The 19,548-nt window shown below is 41.6% G+C and overlaps 3 protein-coding genes and 1 long non-coding RNA gene across 13 annotated transcripts in view; 2 read left to right on the top strand and 2 right to left on the bottom strand.

The window, feature by feature from the left end:
• Positions 1–1,487, top strand: part of Atp8a (ATPase phospholipid transporting 8A1) — a 32,560-nt gene extending 31,073 nt beyond the window's left edge. For 5 of the 9 annotated variants that reach the window (XM_071786010.1, XM_071786012.1, XM_071786018.1 and 2 more), the window contains one exon: positions 2–1,487. In XM_071786010.1, coding sequence (XP_071642111.1) covers positions 2–147 — 146 coding nt within the window. In that variant the 3' untranslated portion in view covers positions 148–1,487. The remainder of the gene's footprint in view (position 1) is intronic. The other 4 variants (XM_071786016.1, XM_071786011.1, XM_071786015.1 and 1 more) reach the window with 2 other exon arrangements.
• An 81-nt stretch (positions 1,488–1,568) lies between these two features.
• On the bottom strand, positions 1,569–6,352 carry LOC139817723 (uncharacterized). The gene is made up of 6 exons (XM_071786026.1): positions 5,741–6,352; positions 5,324–5,586; positions 4,768–5,169; positions 3,954–4,539; positions 3,033–3,677; positions 1,569–2,605 (listed from the first exon to the last, which is right to left on the bottom strand). The coding sequence occupies exons 1-6, from the start codon at positions 6,079–6,081 to the stop codon at positions 1,942–1,944; spliced, it is 2,901 nt and encodes a 966-aa protein (XP_071642127.1). The 5' UTR covers positions 6,082–6,352; the 3' UTR covers positions 1,569–1,941.
• A 142-nt stretch (positions 6,353–6,494) lies between these two features.
• The window catches only part of LOC139817721 (uncharacterized), a 38,847-nt gene continuing 25,793 nt past the window's right edge, over positions 6,495–19,548 (bottom strand). Inside the window, exons 2-14 of one of the 2 annotated variants that reach the window (XM_071786023.1) lie at positions 18,300–18,537; positions 17,998–18,106; positions 17,766–17,790; positions 17,468–17,648; positions 16,466–16,827; positions 15,870–15,939; positions 14,737–15,054; positions 14,437–14,590; positions 13,742–14,079; positions 13,068–13,181; positions 10,882–10,980; positions 7,455–8,018; positions 6,495–7,031 (exon numbers count right to left, since the gene is read on the bottom strand). In XM_071786023.1, coding sequence (XP_071642124.1) covers positions 6,858–7,031; positions 7,455–8,018; positions 10,882–10,980; positions 13,068–13,181; positions 13,742–14,079; positions 14,437–14,590; positions 14,737–15,054; positions 15,870–15,939; positions 16,466–16,827; positions 17,468–17,648; positions 17,766–17,790; positions 17,998–18,106; positions 18,300–18,537 — 2,746 coding nt within the window. In that variant the 3' untranslated portion in view covers positions 6,495–6,857. The remainder of the gene's footprint in view (positions 7,032–7,454; positions 8,019–10,881; positions 10,981–13,067; positions 13,182–13,741; positions 14,080–14,436; positions 14,591–14,736; positions 15,055–15,869; positions 15,940–16,465; positions 16,828–17,467; positions 17,649–17,765; positions 17,791–17,997; positions 18,107–18,299; positions 18,538–19,548) is intronic. The other variant, XM_071786024.1, reaches the window with a different exon arrangement.
• On the top strand, positions 16,609–18,033 carry LOC139817725 (uncharacterized). Its single transcript, XR_011733301.1, has 3 exons — positions 16,609–16,744; positions 17,454–17,627; positions 17,896–18,033. It is a non-coding gene; the product is annotated as an uncharacterized lncRNA (long non-coding RNA).

Raw genomic sequence — 19,548 nt, 5'->3', positions numbered from 1 at the left:
GAGATTAATGAATTGCGACCTTTGTTATTGCGCATGCTGCGCGATGCAGATGGTTTCGCGTTCTCGCAAGAGGAGGGTGGCTCGGTGACCCAGACCGACGTGATCAGAGCCTACGACACGAATCTTCCGAAACCCGGCGGGATGTGATTTAAGCGGGACGGCCGCCGCGGGGCGGCGAAACGATGCCGGCCACTCTTCCAAGTGGCCTGAGTGGCGGTAGAGAGAGCTTCGCGGCTCTGCGTTTTACTCGGGAGGAGAATCGTCAGAACGACGAACGACATCGGGGATCAGATCGACGACAGACTTAAGGACCGAGAAGAAGACTCGAGAGAGAGAGAAAATATTTCTATCCTTCAATCGATCGTGTTTCGCTAAGTTAGAATCTGACGATTCTAACGAGCATGGCCTTTCAATCGCGACTGATCACTAACGTATTTTATTTCGTCGGACTTGTCGCCCGGGCAAAAGGGAATTGTACATTTGTAACGGACGCGACTTATCAATGACTCATTAACATTAATGTTCGAAGCAAGGATTCCTCTTTAAATTACTGATCCACTTTTGCAGAATACTCTAATATTAGCATGAATAATTATTTTGATACTCCGTGAAATTTTATTCTAATATAACGTAGAGATCTCGACCTTCGAAGTATCGGATAGCGGCGTATTCGCGGCTGTATCTCGCTCGCGCGATGCATTTGGAAACGCATTTCGCGTTAGCGTCAAAGTCGCGCGCGCAGAGTCCTATATGGTTAAGGAAAAAAGAGAGAGAGAGAGAGAGAGAGAGAGGGGGGGAAGAAAGAAAACCGCGTCTTGTAAAACGTAAGAGCAGGACGCCGCTCTATTTCTTCTTTCGAGGAACAAAAATTGTGCGAATTGCGCAAGTCGCAATTACAATCTTAAATGTGTTAACATATATATACATATATATATATTTGTTTTATACGTAAATAGATTTGTCGTGCGAGATAATTGTCCCGGGGGCGCATTCGAGCGGAATCTTTCTGAAATTGCAAATATCTCTATATATTATATGTGATATATATAATACATACGTTTAAAAGAGAACTTGTAAATTTCGAAGATTGGACTTCGGCGATCGCGACACGATCGATGGAGAATCACGCTCGATTTCCGTGCCAGAAAAAGACTGTTCCCTTGTCCGATATTATATGTATATATTACGTTACTCTATCTTTTCTTTTAAATCGATGACGTAGACGTTTCATTATTGTACATACACGAAATTGCGTTGTTATCTAGTCAGAATCTGATACTTATCATTCAGTTCAGATATTCACTTTTTCGACCATACACATTTTTTAAGTTTACGACTGACAAATTTCCTAGAGAAATATGCGAAGGAATATATATGTGTGTATATGCATATGTATATATATATACATATTTATATATACACGCGTATAATATGTGTAAAATAACAATTGTATACACTGTGTTCGGAATAAAACGGTGATAAAGAAATCGTCTTAATCCTTTCCCTTTCCGGATAACAAATTATAACAAATTATACAGAAACATATAAAGTACCAATTAGCACTCGTTACCTAATATTTACAGTATTCAAAGACTTATTTTTATTAAAGTTATTATAGCAATAATAATCGTACAAAGCGCGTGTAGATATGATACTTTTTCTAAGTAAAAGTGCTTCTGAATAAATCCGTATGCAAGTAATACTGAATGGTACATCGTTATCTTAAAGACAATGTTTAAAACAAATGTTTCTAGATGAACCATCGGCGCAGTTTGCGCAGTATATCGATATTTTATCTGCCTTATTGCACTCGAAACAATAAGATAGCTGCGGTTCTCTTTTGCTCTCGAAATGAACGCATGATAATTAAAATCAGCGATCGCACAACAATCCCCAACGATGTAACTAATCACGATCGAAATCTTTCAGCGCGCATCGAGTTCAAGTTGTCCTAGGCGGTTCCAGCTTGAGGCTGATGAAGAAGTTCTCGCGGTCCTCCCTGTAACGCGCTTTCAAAAGATACTCACACGCGAACGAGTTCAACGGGAAATTGTAGCCCAACGCGAATCTCTGACGGTCCGTCAGCCAGGCTGCGAGAACGAGGACACATCTCCTCTTTGAGTCCACGTTCTTCAATTTTCTCTCGTTCTCCGAGCGTAATCGCGATTCCAACGCGATCACTCGCCAACGATGGAAAAACCTGCGCGCGAGATATCGCTGTCTGCACGTCCAGACGTCACCTTTGGTCTCGTCGACGACGTTCTGGCGCGCCGCGAACTTTATCCTGGCCAGCGTCGCTGCGAAAATACGCCTGGCCAGAGATTGTTTTGATTCCGTCGGATTCTTGTCACCTCCCGAGTGAAGATTGTTGAAGTTATTATTAATAGATAGAAATTCTGAAGCCTCGTTGACTCGCGCTGTCGACTGTCTCCTTGCAAAGTTCGTTTGAATCTCCCTCAGGCCATTTAATCCTAGAACTTTGATCAGAAAATGACCAACATACGGCATACAAGGTGGATTGCGTTTGGCCGCGGCCCAAGCTCTTTGGTACTTTGAACAACGTGGGCTCTTGTAAATCTTGGACAGTCTCTCCATCGCCGCGTATCTAAAATGTGTACGATTGTGTCAGTACAGAGGAACATTTATTCTCTATATTTACTAAATCGAATTATTAACGTAAAACGGAAGATCGGAAAATACTTTCTATATTTTGCTTATTATTAATTTATTCGGGTAGCTCAACACTTAAATTCGTAATGTCGAATTGTATTAAATTTAAGTTATTTTTAACCATTTCTATTAGGTCGCGCTCCTATTCCTATTCAATATAAAGTTAAAATAATAAACCAATGAAGTTAAAATAATAAATTTCGACACATATGGCAGTTAAAAATAACAATATTATTAAATATTATTAAATTCGAAGTTGGTATTGGTTTAAATTTCATATTCTTTAATATGAAAGTTTTTAACAGTAAAAGGAAGAATTTACGCTTATTATTTTCCGAGACTCTAATGATTAATGGAGAAACCTGCTGGCGTGATGAGTCCTGAGGTAAGACCAGCTTCTCTGAAGCCTATAAATCGGCGGTGCCTGCAGACCGGCCAGGATAGACCTGCAGGACTGAAAATTACCAAGCGCGAGACACTTATCGGCGGCGTTGATGAATCTCGCCATGATTCTGGTCCTCATGTCGAGCTGCTTGATCGCGAGGATCTCGCTGACGGTCAGGCAGGCGATCCGATGGCTGAAGGCGATCCACGCGCCCAGATTCGGCGCGTTGCGCGACGATCTCTGATAGATCAGCGCCTCGATCTCAGTCGCGGGGATGCGAACGAAGAGATCGCGATCGATCGAGGTGAGTTGCGCGGCGAGGGTGGTGCTGTCCAAGTCCCACACGGTGATGCGAAGATTCATCCTTAACAATCTCCGTAATTGCGCCGTGCCCCTGTCGACGTCGTCGGCGTTCTCGCTCGTCTTCCCGCTCGTCTTGCGCGCGCCATTGATGGAAAGCACGCGATCCAAGAGACTGCTGGATTTCCCGGTAATTACAGCCTCGAAATTATAGCCCTCGCCTGAGAGCCGATTCTTTCGTCGGCAGAAGAACTTTCTTCTCGTCTGCCTCTCCTTCCCGCGTCGGAAGTTCTGCAGAGACGCCAAGTGATGCCTCAGCTCTCTGTCATAAGAGGCTTTACGTAAGGTATTAGCTAACAAGAGACGACAAACTTACGTCCAAATCATCTTATAATTAACGATAAGCGATCTCTTCTTAAATTATTTAATGAAAAAATGCAATTGGACGTTAAATCGGACGATTAAATTAAATTAAAATCGAACGAATTTCCATTCTAAAATTTCGCTAAAGTTGACGTGTTTTAGTTGATTTTCTGTCGGTTAAAAGATACGTGCGTATACATGGTTTTCGGCATGAGATATATTCTTTTTGCATCACCTGTAGGCAGCTGCCGCTGCCTGAGGCCTGTACCAATATTCTGGCGTCCAAAAGAGTATCACTCGTCCCCTAGTGACGGTGCCAATGATGCTGGATCCGCCGGATGTCAAGGCGGCGCAGGAGACGCTGGCTGTCAATTGACGGCGCGAGACCGGAAGCCTCAGCTCCGGATCCGAGGGTTGTCTGCGGATGTTAACCGCGCTCGGTGATCTGAGAGTCTGCACGGTTTCCCGTTCGCCAGGTTGTACGGACCACGGGCCGAGCGCGTGGAAGAAATGCGCCGCCGAGGAAAAGCCGTATCTCCGCGGATGCCTCCTATCCTTCAAGGATCGGCAATTGTCCTCCCAGATCGTCACACCGCTCTCGATCAGCTTGCGAGGATCAACGACGTCGACGTAGCCCGAATCGCCGCGATAAGGGCCCAGAATCAATTCGGAATTGCATTTCTCCGGCACTCCAAAGCCGAAACGCGATATCTTCGACGCTAAAGATCTCTTTGGTCCTTCTCGATATTGTTGCTGGCGTTTTCCGTATTTCTTTTCCACGTGCTCGATGAAATCTTCTTCGAAGAGCATGTTTCGGCGCTCTAAATATTTTATTTTTTATTATTGACGTTCATGCAATGTGTTTCGATTGGAGTATTTGGATTTGTAATTTATTTTATTTGTTTATTAAATAAATTATATCGTTTCTATTCGCTTTCTCTATTATTCTATATATTTTTTAAATTTCTATTAATAGAGAAACTTGGATTTTTTAAATGTATCTAAATATTCTAAATAGATAACGAAGATTTACGAATTGCAAATCTAACCGTGACATCGGCTGTGCTTTCCAAGAACATTGATGCCGACACTGTTATCCAGTTGACAGACGTTGCAAGGCGAACTTTTGCAACTTGCCGCGTAATCGTGACGACGTGCGTTGCGACTTCTTGCGAAAAGGACATTGCAGAGACCGTCGGCGCGTTGCAATCTTGCCCGACCGCCAAATCTCGTCTGACACGGCCAGCTGTGGCAGGATTTCTCGCAAGCGATGTAACGCGTGCGATCCTCCAGCTCGTACCTGAGATCCTCTAGGCTGGCTCCGGCGAATCTCACCGGAACCGGGGTGTAACGGCCGTCCGTCAATTCATTATAAGCTGGCCCGAGATACAAGTCCTTATCGGTCCACGTGGGAATAATATAATCGCCGGCGCCTCCATAATGATTCCATACTCTGTACTCGTTTTTTTTTTAAATATGTGACATTATTTACAAGTGTCAAGGAAATTAAACCGTTTTCGCTCAAAATTGACTCCAGATTCGCCATTATTACGTGAATCAAATGCAATTGAATAAATACAGCCGTTAAATATGGGGGTGAATAACGTAAAGGAACCAAAATTAATTTACATCGCCACCTGAATACCGATCTCTTGTATTTCGCGTCGCGATTACTCCTGACTTCGATCTCGGACGACAACAAATACAGGGTGCTACTGCTCGACGAGCTCGCCGCCGTTGTTTCGGATAACGAGCTACCGTCCACCTTCTGGGTCAGTAATCTTCGTACCTGTTCGCACCAGATCTTCCAAGAAACACTGCGCTGCGCGCCGCCGAGCTCGTAATAATTAACTCGACCGTTAATGAATCTAAGGGCAATGAGTGAGATAAATCAAGTGTAAAAATCCCTAAGAAAAGACTGATTAAAGATTTATCTACGGATTTTCTGTTTAAGGAGGAGAAGAGAAAGTGGAGACTATAATTTTGTTTATACCCCTAGTTTTGTCTGTCGAAGGAGTATACCTTGCCTTCAGAGTCCTGCGACGTCTCCTCCTGAACACGCTGAGCGTGACATATTCTAAGGGATACACGGAGACCAGTTCGAAGCTCTCGATACTGGCGTCGATACCGGGCGGGCAAAAGAAATCGGGATTAGTCTGGAGGATATCGGCGGCGACGATCAACCTGGTTGGCGTGAGGCCCAGGGCGACCTGACGCACTCCCCGTCCGTTTCTCGTGGTCTCCGCGAACGGCGACTCCACCAGGATCGTCTCGGAGAACTCGCGGTACTCTGACAACAATAACTTGCGTATCCTGTTACCCCGCGACCGACCGGACGACCTCGTTCCACGTGACGCGTTCATGGATAACTTCTCTCGCGCGGCGAGGAAGGGGACGGTATCGCGCCGCGCGGATCATCTATGAGATTCTGCACGAACGGAGGATTTCCAAAGCGCTCAAGAATCGTCTACTTGTCAGTTGCCTAACCGCGCTGAATTAACGCTTCCTCGATCGAAATGTCAGGGAAAGATGCGCATGTTATTATTTATAGGCAACTTCTCGAGAGATGTTCTATAAAGGGTGATAAATATACAATGCATACATTTTCGTTAAAATTAAAGTCACGAAATTAATATATTTTTTTGGATATATTACGTTTATGTCTATAATGAAATTCGTAAGAATTGTCTTAAATCTTAAATTCTAAAAATCTTGAATGCCTCATAGATTTCATATTTTAATTTAGGAAATGGATAAGGACTTCAAGATCAAGCACTTTACGTGTCGTTGATTTTATTTAAAAATTCAACATTTCGTCGAATTTTCTGTTAAGATTCATACATAGCCGCGATCGCAGTAGGATTACATTCAAAAGACTACGTGATAAATACTGGTCGTGAAACCTCGTCTCGATTAATAAGAATTAGCTCCTTCACTCCTTACTTTCGGTGTATAATGCGATAATAAATAAGATATAAAAAACACGTATACGTGTAAAAGAACCTCACCAATAGGGGGAGCGCCTTTTTCACTTATATATAATTAAGTCGAAATGGTTAGCGAAACGTGCAAAAATGTACAAAATTTTACGAACATACAAGACGATTGTTGCTACAGCTTTTCGACTCAATTGCGTTTCTTATCGACTACTGTTCTCCGGATTCACTTTGATGGTGACTTTGTTGCTGAGAGCGGAAGCGAGCTTCTCGATGTTGTTCTGAAGAAGCTTGTTCGGCTCTGAATTCGTTGTTTCTTTGTTGGACACGTTGCTCGCCACGTTCTCATGAATAGTCTTCACGGGCGACTGATTTTCCTGAAACGCAAAAACACATTTGCATTTTTACGAAACGTCGTTTTTTTGAAAGAATTAGCTACAAAAATGTAAAAATTATATTAAATATTATTAAAATTTATATTATATCAAAATACTATTAATGCTTTAATTATTACATTATATAAAATGTTATTAATATTATATATTAAAATATTATTAATACGTTATATAAAATTCGCAATTAACTATTTCTATAAATTTCAAAAATACTCAAGAAAAAGACATACAGTCGAAATATTTATAACGATTGTAGTTTTAGTTTCTTTCGTCGATCTTGTATAATTTTTCTATATATGACAATTTTATTCTTCGATAACTTTGTCATATATATATATATATATATATATATATATATATATATATATATATTTATTATATGATTTTATTTTATTTATCGCTTACGCCTTCAGTCTTTCTTCTGAGGTTCGACCTCTGCAGGGTCGCGGCAAGCTCGTTCTGCAGCCTGGAGACGACAGGGCCATTGTCCGCTTCGTCGACAACGCCGTTCTTGTCGCGACTCGGCTGTTGCGGCAAGAATTCCAATCTGGATGGCTGCTTCGTCTCACCCTCATACGCTCCTATCCTGATGGCCACCTTGCCGCCGGGTAATTTCGAAGCGTTGGTCGGCGAGACCGACGCGGATGAGTTCTTGGCGAGCTCTGCGACGGGACTCGTCGCGGCATCCTTGGGAACCTTACTTCCGGTACCGGCGTGCCGCGGACTACCGTTCGTCGAGGAGGAGCTCGTCACCGGGAAGTACGTCGGCGGTGGTTTCGGCACCGTGTTGGGTGTCTCCTTCAGCTTAAACGACTCGATACTTTGCATCTCCACCGAGTCGTCGCTGTTCCTGTTTTTAGAAGGAAGCGGGAGCGGAGGAGGCGCCGGCGGGGGCACCGGAGGACCCGTCGTCGCCGTCGTTGCCGCCGTCGTCGTTGTCTCGTTGATGAGCACTCTCTTTTCCTGTTCCTGAGAATGCAACAGAACGCGATATGTTAATGTGTCATTCCAATAGGAAGTTTAATTATAAGTAATTTTGAATATGACATTTGATGCGAAAGTGAAATCAGATGTTAAAATGATTTACGCATATTTTAATAACTGAAAAAATTACTATTTAGGACGAGTAATATATGCATAGAATATATGTATTACATATATTTTTAAAATGTATTCTCAATCTGTCGACACGAAAATATTAAATACGTTTACCGAAGTAAAATACGTCCTTGGACACACGTGCCGGTGTCATAAATTGAATTGCATATCAACGCTAATTGTTTTATATATATATATTTAATTATTTACTAACGTTGTAAGGCGTGATTGTGACCAGCGCTTGTTTTTTCCTCATTGTGTCGGTTGCATTATTCGCGTTCGAGTTTTTCTTATCCATACTTGATTCTGAATTACTCTAATTATAGCAGTAGCGATCTAAGTAATTTAATACGTCATGTATTCCACTCTTCACGTTCTCCGTGTGTTATCTGTTCCTTTTTGCGCTCGCACTTTTTATCACTTATCATTCAATGTATATCGAACAGTCATATGTATATTATCATCTATTAAAATATATTATATTTCACTCGCACGAAGTACGATTATATCTCCGACACATACAAATTATATGTTAAAACAATCTTATTTATGGCAGTTTTCGTTGAACTTATTTCTTGATATTTTAAAGTTTCTAATTTTTTTTAAATTTCCTTTTCAAATAGAGAACCGCGGTCGTCGATAGAAGGATCTCTTTCACGCGTTGATGTTTTGATGAATATTCTCTCGTCACTCCGTCACAGCTATGCTTCTCTCGCGTTCTCCGCTCCCTTCCCCGCTATTTTCTTCGAGTCACAATCGCACGGCGACCTCGTGTTTTTGCGGTATTTATTTCGCGGACCGTCGATCGCGCGCGACACGACCAGCAGGCAACTGAAGAAACGCGCGGCAAGAAGAGCGCAACGTTACGTCGCCTTACGCCGGCGTTCTTATGTAAGGCCTATTATTTTGCACGTCCGCCGCAATTCGTAGGAAACTGCAGTCGAGGCTCCGCGAGGAAAAATATGGCACAAAAGTCGACGCGGCGCGGCGTGTCGCGTTGCACTCGCGGTATCGGATGCCCCGCGCGCGCACGACGGACCCCACGATCGCCGTCGCCGGTCTTGCGACGAATGAATCCGCGAACGTCCCGATAACGATGATTAATGGACAATAATGGACGATAAGGTGGCGACAAGCTGCCAATCGGCCTCGCGCTTGTGTAACAGCAACGGCGAGCCGTCACCTGGTCGCAGGAAGAGTGAGGCAGTGATTTGTTTGCGATAACACGCTCAATCACTCGAAAAAAAAAAATATCCAGATTTATCTACAAAAAAATGAGAAATTTATCTTTTACGCGAGATCACTTTGTGTTGCAGCACACTCCAATCTAGAGATACACATTCTAATCTGGAGAGACAGTCGTTCCCGTTATTTCCATTATTCCAGCGATCCGTATAGGTGCTCGAGATACCGCTTGGCTTTAAATAACGCTTCTGAATGGTTATTAGTAATTTCTGCGGTATAAGGCTTATTATTATTATATCATCGATTAAATTATTATGAAGATTTATATATATATTATATAAAAAAAGCGATGTTTTAAGAATAATCGGTTTGTGTTCACTCGAGCAATTAATAACTAATTCGCTAATATGTTACTTCCTCGACCAAACGCGGTCTACCTTCGTACGAATATCGCTCGTAGATTTTCTTTGCCGCGCGGTAATGCAAGAACTGAAACAAAACGGAATATACGTGACTTTAAGGTGCGCAAACTGCTCGCTATCTCTCGTCGTTTCAACAATGCCATCGAGCGTCGCAGTCGACGTATATGTTTCACAGGTATACACACAAACAAACGTATCGGCGCGTCAGCAAATGCACGCACGCACGCACGCACACGTGCGCGCCGCTATGTAGCCTGCACGCCACACCGACGCTAACTATTCCGGGGTCTTCATAATTTCGTGCTCTTATCTGTTTGCACCGGCGCGGCGGATCCTTGCTTAGCGGTTGTGTAATTAAAAACTCGCTACCCGAGCCGGCTGTTAGCTACGCCTCGAAAATACCCGCACCAGTCGAGAAAAAGGCACGCAGGTCGAGAGACTCGTTATCTTCGTCATCTATTTTCTTCGACATCTCGTTAAAGTGAAATTAACTTGGTACACGATGGAAGGCGGCTATTGTTTTCGAACGCGCTGAATATCATGCTTTCGCGCGGCCATTAATTCTACGTTGTTAATTATGATCACCTTTGAAGTTATCGTAATTGATATCGTATAAACCTTGCGTTATATCTCAATTTAACTTAATTTTTTGTTATTTCACAACTTACTGATGTCTTTTACTTCGCCTTTTTTGCAATTCAATTTACGTTTTGTTTACAATTTATTGATTTTTTTTTAAATTAATTTAATTTATTTCTATAACGTTGAAACAACATTGATGTGTATATGATGTTAATGTTTGATCGCAATTACAATGTGCAGTATGTTACGTCACTAATCGGTATGAAAGATACGCTTATCGCTGAACAGTGCACCTGACTGGCGTCACGTGGACTATTGTTATCGCATGAAAGTTGGAGTATCATATATTTCAAGCTCGGCAAGTAAATTCGTGAAGCTTATGTCTACAAAGGTCAATAGTTGAAAATTGCAATGTATGTAAAGGTATATCCAAAAAATGTTATTTTATTATTTTAGAATCGGGAGAATGTTATTTTATTGTATTCCGAAATTTAAGTTGCGCAATTTTCAAGATAAATTTTTCGACAATTCTCATCCTCTCTTACCTTCTCTTGAACTTCTTTGGAAACCTGTTCCGAGGACTGCGCCTTTTGCTGAGCAGAATTGAACATCTTTTGGTGTGCACGCTTAAACTCCTCCATCAGCTGCAAAAAAAGTAAAATGTCGATTTTACCGCATTGACATTTCGATCTAGTCAGTGGATTCAAAAATTCAATTAGCTCTAAATTGTAATAAATAATGTGCTACAATTAACGCCCGTTTATTTTTCTTCAATTATTTCTTTCATGATTGCATTTGTTACTAATATATTCAACTTCAAGGTGAAAGTGCTATTATATTTTGATATTAAATTCATAACGCTATGAATTTATGTTTAATAATTAAATTCTAATTTCAATATATTTTAATATAGTTAAATCTCTGGAACTCAGAGGAATAAAAAAGATTTTTTAAAGGCACAACAATATATCAATTAAATCTCTGCTTGTTAGGAATTGTAACGAATTAGGAAGTTAATAGGGTAATAGAGACAGGAAGGGTGAGATTAGGAGAGTCAGAGAGAGAGGCACGAGATAGAAGAAACAAAGAGAAAAACTAAGGCTTTTTAGTCGAGCCCGAAAATCATCGAGAAAAGTAATTAATTTAATCATTCATGAACAAGGTAATAAATAATTGGATCTGCAAGTTAATCGGTATATTCTAAACAAAAATCCTTACTATAAGTCAGTAGAATCCTATACGGTTTGAGAATGGAGCGAGAAAGGAATCGATCGCTACAATATTTAATTACTGACAATGACGTACATACATGGTCAAGCGAAATCCTTAGGAATGATGGCTCATGATTAAGACGGCAACGTCGTTTGAATAATTTATGGTACTCTCTCACTCTCTAAATTATAAAGTTTATTAATAATTGCATTTAAGATATTATTCAGATAATTTAAAGCTTCTCATAGAGTGCATGCATAACGTATTTATTTATTTTGATTAAGATTTTGGATATTATAATAATTGATACCCCTGCGTAGATTATGGCTGCGTTCGGAGAGCGCGCTATCAACGCTATTTGCTTATTCTATCCTTGTTTTACACCTGATGAGCGATAAAGATGGAACGATACAATAGCGCTAATAGCGCGCTCCCCGAACGCAGCCTATAACTTTGACAAATGTATACATTGACAAATGTATATTGACAAATGTATATATTGACAAATGTATATTAACAAATGTATAAGAATATTGTGGCGATCGTGGCGCAGAAAGATGTGCGCTGCTCTAACGAGCCGAAGATCCGAGTTCAAATCTGACCAAAAATCGTCGGTATTTATTCGATCGCCACCTCTCGAAAAAGTAATGGCAACCGAGAGTGTATCTCTTGTCACGGGTACCCCTCTATATTTGAGGTCCGATCCTCCAGATTGGGGGTTGGCTAGGCTAACAACCTGCCTGCAACTTCTTCACAATGATGACTAAAAATTATTGCTACCTCTCTGAACTATTGGGAAGGTGATTGATAAAACTAAACTGATAAGAAGAAGGTAATTTCTTCAATGATGACTCCTTTTCTATCCTCTCTGAACTATCGAGAAGGTGATTGATAAAACTAAACTGATAAGAAGAGTCATGTACCATTTCGTAAAATTCGCAATAGTTGAGCAATTAACTACGTTTGAGCGAATGAGCGCACAAATCCAAGTGTGTTATTTTTGCATTTATAACGTCTAAAAATGACACATTTGACTGAAGCTCTTTTTACATGTTTCTTGCGTGTTAAATAATTCTATTTTTATTTTATTATTTCAATTAAATTATATATATATATATATATATATATATATATATATATATTTATATATTTATATATTTTGTCTTATAACAATGGTCTCTTTGGTGTCACGTTCTGTTTATACTTTTCACTTGAAAAGGGTTGAAACGTTGTGGAGCTTGTTTATATTTGTCACCAGTTAAGTCGCTTTAATAAATCTGTCGGTTAATCATCACTGGCAATATACAATTTATTTTTGTTGTTCATTAAATGATGTGATTTAAAACGGCAAGAAATGTGTAAGAAAAGCTTCAGCTAAAATAACATACTTGGATTTGTAGTGTAATGCCGCTTAAAATAACACTACGGCTGTTGCTAGATCAACGGACTGCGTACCAATTATAGACGATATTCACTCTTTGTGCAACTAGTCGCATATATGCAATTGTGAGCAACTGACCTTATCGTGTGTGACTTTTTGTTCCTGCGATCTTAGAGCTTCGGGATTCTGAGGCTTGCGATTATCCGGAGCTTTTTCCTTCGGCGCTTCCGCTTTAGCGGCATTGTTCATCCTCTGCGAGAAAAAAAAGTAATACGCAACATGTAGTGAATGCGACATACGGATATATAATAAATTAAAAATAATTAATTACTAAAGATAATTAATAATTAATTATTGAGATAAATAAAAAATGATAAATTTTTTATAGTTTCGAGAAAAACAATTTCGATGTAGAGATAGCAGATAATTCAGACGTCGATAGAAGATTAAACTTTTTGCGGCACATTATATCGCGAGGTACTTCAACTCATTGATAATGCTCATCAATTTCTACTGGGATAGACACGGAGAACATAAAACGCATATAAAATATCATAGATAAACGGACCAATCGGAAAGATATCGTTGCAAAATAACGATGGCGATTAAAAAAATTACGTTCAACGAGAGGGAAAACAAGCAACGTCCTGATTGCGATACGCGCGATAATACGATAGGAACGCAATATAGGAACTCTTTGTGTCGCGAATTTATATTTTGTTCTCGAATTGTCCTCGCTGTTTAGCGATCTTATCACACAAGAAGAATCGAGATACACGACCGATTTTATCTTCAATCTCGATCGATCCTACCTGCTGCGCTCGCCTCTGCAACTCCTGCGTGATGGCGGTGCTCAGATCGGTGCTGGCGATCGGCGACGTCCTCGCGACATCCTTGCGCGGCGTCGCGTATGCGGCCGTCGAAGTCTCCGTCGTTTTGCTGGTGACGCTGCTGGATCCGCCGCCGGCCGTCGATCCGTAAGAAACTGTGGATGGCGGCTCGCAGGACGACGTCGACAAGGACGACGACGTTGACGCAGAATCCTTGCTGCAGGACGACTCGAGGCTGGACTCGGTCTCCGTCGAGCCGGTGCTGCCCATCGACATGGTGCTGCCCATTTGCATGCCCATGGCGTTCATTGGTTTGGTCTCTGTAACAGTAGACAACGTACGCGGTGACCCGTTACTGTAATATGAAATATTAGAAGCGGATGAGCTTGTTGAATTCGAGATTTAAATCTTAAAAAATCATTTAAAAAGATATCGAAAGGTACATAAATGTAAATCAAATTGTCATGTTTATCTAAGAAAAGACGGCATGAAAAACATTTTAAATCCATTTAGCGAGTCGGAATATATTCTATTTGTTAAAAGAAGCCGTGAAGAGAACTTGCAATATTTATGTTTTCGAACGGATCGACAGCGGAAGGAGGACTTCTTTCGACTTGGCGCTCGAGCAAACGCGGTCAGTTATTATTCTAACGATGCTGCGGGAAAAGCCGTCAAACCTGCTGGCCATTTGTAAGGAAGCGGCGGCGGAGGTGCAGGTGGACAAACCGACTGATGCACCTCTACGGTCGTTATCGTCTTCCTCTCGGCTTCGCTCGGTCGCTGCATGAGTTGCAGGTCCGTCAATCGATTGCCGACCGCTTGGCCGTTTTCCTGTCGCAGAAAATTATTCGCGACACGTTAACATATCACGCTCGTATATTCAATTAAACCGATCGCTATAACGAGGCAACATTTTTCGCAGATAAAAGGAATGGCGCGAGATAACGAAAACAGATCGAATGCAGATCTCTCCTTACTTTGGAGCCATGGTACATGGGTAAGTCGTCCGCGGGACCATCATAAATCACGTCCTGCTGCCTCGCGTTATCTCGCCGATAAGCCAGCCGCCGATTAGCCTCGTCTCGCGGATTTGCGTCGAAGTCGTGCACCTCGTAGTCGATCCTGGGCGCCACGGGATCGTAAAGCGGCTCGTTGTCGATGTCATCGTCGTAATTGCCGCGCGGATTGAAGTGATACTGCCCACCCGGTACAGGCCGGTGATTCTGGTTCTGGTTCGAGCTCTGATTAACACGAATCACGGTTGTGTTATTCGGTTTACGCGACCATTCCGGCGCCTAGAAAACGGTCAAATTAAATCCCAATGAGAGAGAGGCGTTGCATCTCTATCTTTTAAGCGTTCTCGTACTTGAAAAAAAAAAAAAAAAAAAAAAAAACACGCCAAAATGGAAAATGTATTAACTCAGAATATATTATCGTAATTATGTTTTATTATTAACGGACATGGAATCTCAAGCGCAAAAGTCGGTGAAAATTAATGTTACTTAAAAGAAGATTTAGTATGGATTCAGTAATTATTTCAGCGATTATTAATCCAACAATTATTTTTGACATAATATCTGATTGTGAGAGAATTTAATTTAAAAAAGACATGTCTTTATATATATATTTTTATATGCATATAATCAATATAATAAATGTCATACAGTTAATAGATTTATTATTCAAAAGTAGTTTATGTGATAGAAACTTTATAGTTAATATAAACCTTCAAGTATTCGTTGTACATATCCTACTTTTCTATAATAGAAATAATAAGCGTGTTATTCAGTGCGTAACGGTAAAGGTTGATAAGCTACCGCACCGCTTCTTATCGTACAGAACGCGTGCGCGCTGCTGATAAGGCAGCACTATTAAAACAATATATTTTGATAAGAGGTAAAACAGACCAAAGTAAAAAAATATATGCTAATTTAAACTTCGTGAGTTGAATTCTTGAAGTTCTAATGAAGAAAATAGTAATTTATATTGTTTTTTCTCGAAAAAAAGCTGCTTAACGTAACAAGATAATTCTTTAAGTTGATTTTATATTGCATATGATATAATATATAATTGTATATGAAACGAGATAATCTATTTTAAAATCCTTTACCTGATCCACGTGCGCCCACTCCGAGGAGGAACTGCAGCTGGTGGTCGACAGGGCGAGAGGGCAGCATATCCTACAACGTCACAACCGGAAATAAAGCGGGATTTGTTCGATTACGTAAGTGTGTCCGTGCCGATTTCTAAAGAGCGGAATTCGCGAGATGCGCGTTTTTATCGCGGGAGCACCGGGGAGAACGAGGAACAGGATGAACGTTTATATATATAACGTGTGGCGGCAAGGAATTCGAGCCGCTGCGGACACTCTACGATCGTTATCGCCGAGTGTCCTATTAATGGACCGACTTTCTCCAGGTGTAAATTCATTGATGGCACCCGATAACGGTCGGCGACTGTTGGAAAGGACACGTGCGTAACGCCTGCCGTAGGCAATCGTGCGACTCGCGCTCTTTCCGAGTTTGCGATAAATGAGACGATCCGTTATCGTGATTCGTAGATCGCTCTGAAAAATCTGCTATGCGATTTTGCAATGGGCGTATTAACGTCTAAAGTAAGCCTGGCAATTCGTTCAGAATTTCGAGATTAATTTAATAACGATAATAATTTTGAGGAAATATAATTGAGATTAGATTCGCAACTGACCTGCCGTTTCTGTTGCAGGCGTCGTCGCGTGGATACCGCTGATGCATCCTGCCGTCGTGATGGTGATGCTGCGGCGAGGACGACGGGTTGTTCTGATGCTGGGGCGGCGGGCTCGCGGCCGCCACGCTGGACGTCTCGGAGTCATAGCCGCTGGAGCCGCGGGTCCACAGCGGTTCGGGACAGTCGTAAAGGTGACTGGGGGACGTGGGTCGTTGCACCACGAGATCGAGAATCGCCGAGCTGCGCATCATCTCGATGGCCCGCTCAAACGGAAGATCGGTGAGCCGTTGCCCGTTGCACCAGATTATCACGTCGCCGGCCTTCAGGCCAGCTGCTCGCGCGGGACCGCCTTCCCTCGTGCCCTAAAGATTCACTTTTTATTAATGTAAAACTAATGCCCGCGCTCCTTTCGCGTAAGGCGCGAGCTTTTTGAAACGTCGAATCTCAAATATAAGAGTTCGGAGTTGATTGTTATTTTACTCGAATCTATTTGCATTATATGTTACTTTTTAACATGCATATCAAATTAAAGAATTATAAGAGATTTATTTTTATTGAAATAAATTAAAGGTTTTTTTTTGGAAATGTCTAGATAAAAATATTTTATTAAAAATATAATGAAATTTTACTAAAATGTATTTAAAATTCTTTTTCAATTTGACCATTTTATTATTTCATCAATATTAAAAAAAAAAAATTATTATTACTTTTCTCTCTCAACAGTATAATTTAACTTTCCTTATATTTCACAGTATTTACATTACATTTCATAAGGAAAATTATGATTTATTTTGAAATATAATCAGTAATTTTTTAAATAAATTTTAGTTTACTTTTCATCGATTTCATAATACTTTCAGCAAAATATTTCCATTAATTCCAATAACTTTAATTTCAATCAAAGCAAAATAATTTTATTATAGCGATACCAAGAGAAAATTTTCAAGAATGACAGGTGCTTTCACATGACATGACTATGTCCAATTAGGATGCTATATTAACCTGAACGGTGAGACCAGGTACGATGCCTCTGCAGACGCCGCAGCCTAGACGGCCCTTCTCGCCGACGAGAATCCGAATTCTGACTTCTGCGCTCGGCACACCGCCTAAACCAGTTTCGTTGTACTGCAGCTGCTGTTGCTGTTGCTGCACCATGTGCCAGGTAACCGGATCGTTCGGATTGCTTTGCGAATCATAAGCGATTTTTGTAACGAGAGGATGTCGATCGAGGGAAAAGGGGGAAGAAGCGCACGTATTACGTACGGTGCGCGCGAGGTTTTAATTAAGTTTCGATACTTACTCTTTTACGGGTATCATCCCTACGCCTGCAATACAAATCGAAAACTATAAATTCCCGCTATCAGCAACGAGATATAGAGATTATTGCAACACGCCGCGCGTATTACTGTTATTAATTATTTTCCTTTCAGATCGCGAGGCTATCTCTACGCGGCGCGTGCAATGAAAGTTTTTGCGTCTGAAGTATTATATCTCGCGGCAAAGGATAATTAAGATAAAGACGAGATAGTTACTTCGAATTTTGAGAACCAGGACTTGCTGATTCTTCGCCAGGAGCGCGACCTCCTGGTGGACGGCGTCCTCCACCGGGTAACCGTTCACCCTCAGGATCTGATCGCCTACCTGAAAGCGATAAGTCGAAAGCGAAATCGTTAACAAACATCTTTTCGCGATCCCCACATTAATTAGCGTTACAATCACACGACAATTACTGTCGTATAAAAATAATTCTCAACTGAATCACAGATAATGTTTAAAAAAGAAGATTTCTGTATGACTGGTATGATAAAAAAAGGCAATGATTGAAGATAAATACCCTTAATCCATTTCTGTGAGCTTCGCCACCCGGTTGGACGTCACTGACGTAAAACCCGGCGGCGTATTCGCGTCCACCTCGTAATGAGAAACCGAAGCCGGCGTTACCGCGACGCCTCAGACGCACATTCCTGGTCACGCCGATGACGGCCATCCTGCCACCTCCAGCCGGGTTCCCAGGACCTCCACCGGTCGACGATCCCGTGCCAGCACTTGACGCGCTGGAGGAACCACCCGACCTGCCGGTGTCGTAAAAAGAACGCATACAAATAACGTCGTTTCCTGGTACTCCGCCAGCCGGGCATAAAAAAAGCCGACAAAAATTCAATTATTTTTTAATAGCTTTCAACAATTTAAAAATTGTGGTAAAGGTAAAAAAAAACATTTCAAAACTGCATTACTCCGAAACACTAAATTAATTCTGCAAAATAATTTTCGCTCGTAAAATAATATCTCTTTATTTTATTCCGTGCATTTTTTAGGTTTACAGTGAATATATTTTCTCGTCGCCGCGGCTACATTCGTCATCGCTGTAGCACCAATCCGGTGCTTATTTCACCCTCGCGAGTAATTGTCTCGCAAAGATTCTCATTTTCTCCCCTCGCTTCGATGAGCGACTGAGCGAGCGGACAATTCCGTACCTTTGTTCGTCCCTCATCGACCTTTCCCCGTCGCGCTGTGAAATTAATGACCACACCTGGCGCGAGACAGGAAGGCGAGCTGAGGAAGCGAACGTAGTGGCAAAGTGGAAGAGTCGCGAAGAAGGAGAAAGAGGAAGACGGACGGAGAATGATGGACCGAGGCCGAACAGAGACACCTTGCTAATGACGCCGAGAATCCGTCTCATCTTCCGACGGTCATTGAAAAGACTACGTGCGACAAGAAGCGACAACGCGGATGCTGTAGGACCAGGGATGACACCCGGTAAATGACAGTCATTAATAGGAGAGACAATCTGCTCCAAATTGACTTGCGAAGGGTTCTCCTTCTCGTTACTTCAGCCTCATCTATCGTGCTTTCCTCGTAAAACGATACCCGAGAAAGGCTAGAGTTCCTCATGCTAAACAGTTTCTTATACAGGGTCTTCAAGTGTTCGGAACATGAATTTTTGGAGCGGGCATATAGCCGGGCGTGAGAACCCACCAGGAAATCAGAGTCGCGAATTACAACCCGGCGGTCGTGGGATAATAATTATTATATTTTATTCCGCGACCGCGCTGACATCGGCATCCCCGGAATCCCTGTTGCGT

The sequence above is a fragment of the Temnothorax longispinosus genome, chromosome 8 (assembly GCF_030848805.1).
Source record: "Temnothorax longispinosus isolate EJ_2023e chromosome 8, Tlon_JGU_v1, whole genome shotgun sequence".
NCBI classification, from domain to species: Eukaryota; Metazoa; Arthropoda; class Insecta; order Hymenoptera; family Formicidae; genus Temnothorax; species Temnothorax longispinosus.
Note: the sequence above shows the minus strand (reverse complement) of the source record. Positions and strands in the feature narration are given on the sequence as shown.

What these genes read in the sequence shown, in the direction of transcription:
- LOC139817723 (XM_071786026.1), bottom strand. Translation starts at nt 6,081, where the DNA reads ATGAACGCGTCACGTGGAACGAGGTCGTCCGGTCGGTCGCGGGGTAAC. An exon ending in CGCAGGACTCTGAAGGCAAG is followed by an intron (nt 5,587 to 5,740) that starts GTATACTCCTTC and finishes CATTGCCCTTAG; the next exon opens with ATTCATTAACGGTCGAGTTA. An exon ending in GCAGCGGCAGCTGCCTACAG is followed by an intron (nt 3,678 to 3,953) that starts GTGATGCAAAAA and finishes CTCTTATGACAG; the next exon opens with AGAGCTGAGGCATCACTTGG.